The sequence below is a fragment of the Salvelinus sp. IW2-2015 genome, unplaced genomic scaffold, assembly GCF_002910315.2.
Source record: "Salvelinus sp. IW2-2015 unplaced genomic scaffold, ASM291031v2 Un_scaffold9593, whole genome shotgun sequence".
NCBI classification, from domain to species: Eukaryota; Metazoa; Chordata; class Actinopteri; order Salmoniformes; family Salmonidae; genus Salvelinus; species Salvelinus sp. IW2-2015.
In genome coordinates, this window is record NW_019950851.1 from 1 (window position 1) to 3,811 (window position 3,811).

Below are 3,811 nucleotides of genomic sequence, written 5' to 3' on the forward strand. Positions count from 1 at the left end.
TTCTTGGTCAGCGGACAAACTAGATGTGAGGGTGTGAACTTCTTCGTCAACTCTTCACCGACCAATTTCTGTAAGTAAAAAATTAAGTATTATCTCACCATGTATGCTGTTAAACAAAAGTACTTGCTGTTCAAACAAACGTAGAATGTGTGAAAGTGTGCTGCTTATATACATAGTAGTATACTACACACAACAGTGGTATGGTGTTTCAGAATTTTATTCTTATTGATAATGAGGATTAGTCTGGCTTCTTGCTTAGAATCCCTTATGTGTGTGTGTGTGTATGTGTGTCTTGGCATGGGTTAAAAGCAAAAAGTCCCATTTCTGTGAACCCCGTTTCCATGTTTTAAATGTTTTCATTTCAAACTTCATGTGACACAATACATTTAAGAGGTGAATTGGGCATTACATTTGATAACATGTTAAACTGGGGAGATTGGTTTACAATTGCCAGTATATCAAAACTAAAGTGTGGATTGCAGTCACTCTTTGTCCCTAGACTGCTTTTGAAGGTAAGGAAACATATCTAAATATGTAAAATCACTGAACTATAAAAAAAATTGTAATAATAAAAAGGGGGGAATATGTGCATTCACCTGTTCCATGTCATCCATCGAATTGCCTGCAGTTTCCTCCGTGTTTTTCTTGGCCTCTTGTTCATATTCTTCTCTGCTGGTTAGGAATTCCTCTGCCAAAATACTTTTACAAAACATTTTCATTTAGATAATATTAATGTAGGCATGAATTAAACATATTCAATAGAATATATACAATATACCATTTGGAAACTAAGATGGATTTGAAATGACATCCAAATAATTAGAATTACTGTTGTATAGTGTCAAATAATTGTTCAAGTCAACCTGTCCAGTGGATCTTCAGGTTCAGGGACGATGAGCAGTCCATACACAGCATCCAAGATCTCTCTCATGGTTATGTGAGCCGAGTAGTTRCGGTCAAATATGTTGTGGCAGATACGGCCCACACTGTTTACGTTGCAGTGGTACACCTTTGTMCACRTTAAGGATATTTCATAATGGTTCATATGAAAGCATTTAACAAACATGACATTTCAGCCTGAAATCACACCAGAAACGTATCAATAGAGCTATTGTTGTGGTCCATTTTAGTCTGATCTTCTGAGAGTGGCGGCATTTCAAATCCAGGCGCGTTTTTCTTATGAGGTGTTTTCGTTTTTTTAACCTTACCCTAACCCTTAAATCACTCACTAGCCTGCCTAAATTTAACCTCTTGCACTTGCATGTAAATATAGGTTGCTTTGCGAATCAGAAAGTGTACATGTTATAAATGTTTCCCAGCTGTTGCGATTTAGACAACGTTATAGTTTCTCGTGAGTTGGGATAATTATGATGTTGTGGAAGCAAAACAATTACTTCACATGCAGGTAAATTCCACCGTCTTTGAAAATGTGGAAGTCCTGGGTAATGGGAATAAATTAATTGTAACAGCAGTAAGCAGTCAMAGAATACAAAATACACTGTCTTCGTGTATTCATTTGTGTAAAAGGATACAGGTGTGACAAAGCGCACAAGTGGAGGTTTGACGGGGTACTCAGCACCAAACTGACAGTACAGCTCAAAGGCTCCATTCTCATAMGGTGTATCAGGGGGGCCTTGCATGAGAATCTTCCAAAACGCTGAAAAAGGTATGGAATGAGATACAGGGATTAAATGTTTGAGCATTTTGTTCTTCTCCTTTTTTTTTTTGTTTTTTTTTTTTATGTTTTTTTTTTTTATTTTATTTTGTGGTCTGTTGTTTTTTTTTTAATATAATTATGTCTTTTTTTTTTTTCTTTTTTTGTGGTTATTTTTTTTTTTTCTTTTTGACCAATAAAGATAGTGATGAAAAAAGAGAAGAGCGTCTGTGCTTCGAAGAAGGGGGCCCTGCAGTAAAACCAACACAGGAACTTAAAACAAATAATGTGGCTTGAATTCTGTCAACAACAATGTAAACAAACGAGCCATCATTAAACAAATCCACAAAACAAATACCCAATGATGAAAAACATTGGGGTTGCAAAATCATTAGATTTTTCTCCATTTCCTCTTTCCCTGGTTCTGGCAAAAATTATACTCACCATAATCCTACAAATGGGAGGAGCCCTATTGTTTAGGAAAAAATTAAGAATATTTTTTAAACCTAGGAGGAATCGGGGATTTAAAATTAAAAAAAAAATTAAATTAAAAAAAACACTCTATTTGAAATAAAACACAAAAAAAAAAACATATAAAGCTTCACACTGAACTGTCTTGGGGATGGATTTTTTTTGCATTAAAATTCCGAACCTGGTTTTCAAGCGAAGCCTCTCGTTCTTAAACTTATTTTTTAAATCTATGAAAATGGCTGGTTTTTGAAAAAACAAAAAAAACACTGTGGAACAAAACAAAGAGGGTATTTGAAATGGAAAAAAAACAATTTTCAAAAAAATAAAAAATGTGGTTTCCAACCCTGATTTTTTGTGGAATAGGAAATGTAAAAACACATTTAGGGAAAAAACCAGTTTAAATTACCCCAATCAAGCCAGTGGGCCCCATTTTTTGCTTCGGTTTTTTAAACAAAAAAAATAAAAAAAAAAAAAAAACAACAAAATATAAAAAAAAAAAAAAAAGAAAAAAACCCAATAAAGAAAACAAAAAAAAAAAAAAAAAAAAAAAAAAAACACAAACTCTGTTCTGCTGGCGTACACAAATATGCGGGTTGGCGGAAATCAGCTGTAATATAAGTGTGTACACATGCTGGTGTAGGTTTGCACCAGTATCACCCGCTAGGGCATTTTTCTTTTCCACTTTGATACCGTTGGCAACCTTGGAATTAAAATCGATTTTGGGGTGGTTTGTTACTAATTTGATTTACACACTGCCACTACTCATCGCGGATAGAGTTAGAAATTAACAACCGATGTGTTATTTTGAAGATCGCGCCAAGCATACATTTTTTTTTTTATTTTTTTTTGTTGAACACACAAAACAACCATACAAGGACAAAAAAAAAAAAAAAAAAACCAAGAACTTCTTGAGGTAACGGCAATAAATACTATTCAGGGCCGTGTTCGGCCCTAGGCACTACTTTGTATTGAGCCACCTTGCATAGATCAAGCATTACAGCTGCAAGGGTCTTCAATTGGGGTATGTCTATCCTCCTAAATACAAACCCCTTAGGTTACACAGTCTATTGCCACTACGGGTAAACTGCTCAGCTTCAAGTTGGATGGGTTACTGCATTACCCACTGGGTACAGCAATCTCTAAACCATACACAGATTCTCAATTTGGATCAATTGCTTTGATTAGGTGCGGCTTCGACCCATTCCAATCCTATTTTTTAAATGTTTCCCTTAAACCACATGGAAGTCTTGCTTTAAGCAGTATGCTAGAGGTCATTGCGCCCTGCCGCTGGAAAGTGAATTTCTGTCCAGTCTCAAGTCTCCCATGTCTCTAGTCTCTCTGACGACCTCTGGGTCCAGAAAATGAGAACTAAAATATTGAAGCTTTGGCCATCAAGGAAAACGCTATGTCTGGCGCAAACACAACCGCTATCATCACCACCCGAGAACACCATCCCACAGTCAAAGCATGGGGGTCGCATCAGCTGTGGGAGTGTTTTTCCTCGGTAGGGACTGGAAACTGGTCAGAATTGAAGGATATGAATGGACCTGCGCTAAATACAGGGAAATTCTTGAGGGAAAACTGTTTGTCGTCCAGAGACTGTGGACTGGGACAGATCACCTAGGCACGGCAATGACCTAAAAACACAATATCATTAGCTACTGGCTAGGCAGAAACTTCTCAGGG

The 3,811-nt window shown here is 36.4% G+C and overlaps 1 protein-coding gene across 1 annotated transcript; it reads right to left on the reverse strand.

Moving 5' to 3' along the window:
* Window positions 1–5: 5 nt before the first annotated feature.
* On the reverse strand, window positions 6–1,657 carry LOC139027313 (ubiquitin-conjugating enzyme E2 D2B-like; the record flags this gene model as incomplete). Its single annotated transcript, XM_070442432.1, has 4 exons — window positions 6–68; window positions 597–699; window positions 864–1,009; window positions 1,533–1,657. Coding segments are annotated over 4 exons (437 nt in total), but the record flags the coding sequence as incomplete, so codon positions are not given.
* Window positions 1,658–3,811: the final 2,154 nt, after the last annotated feature.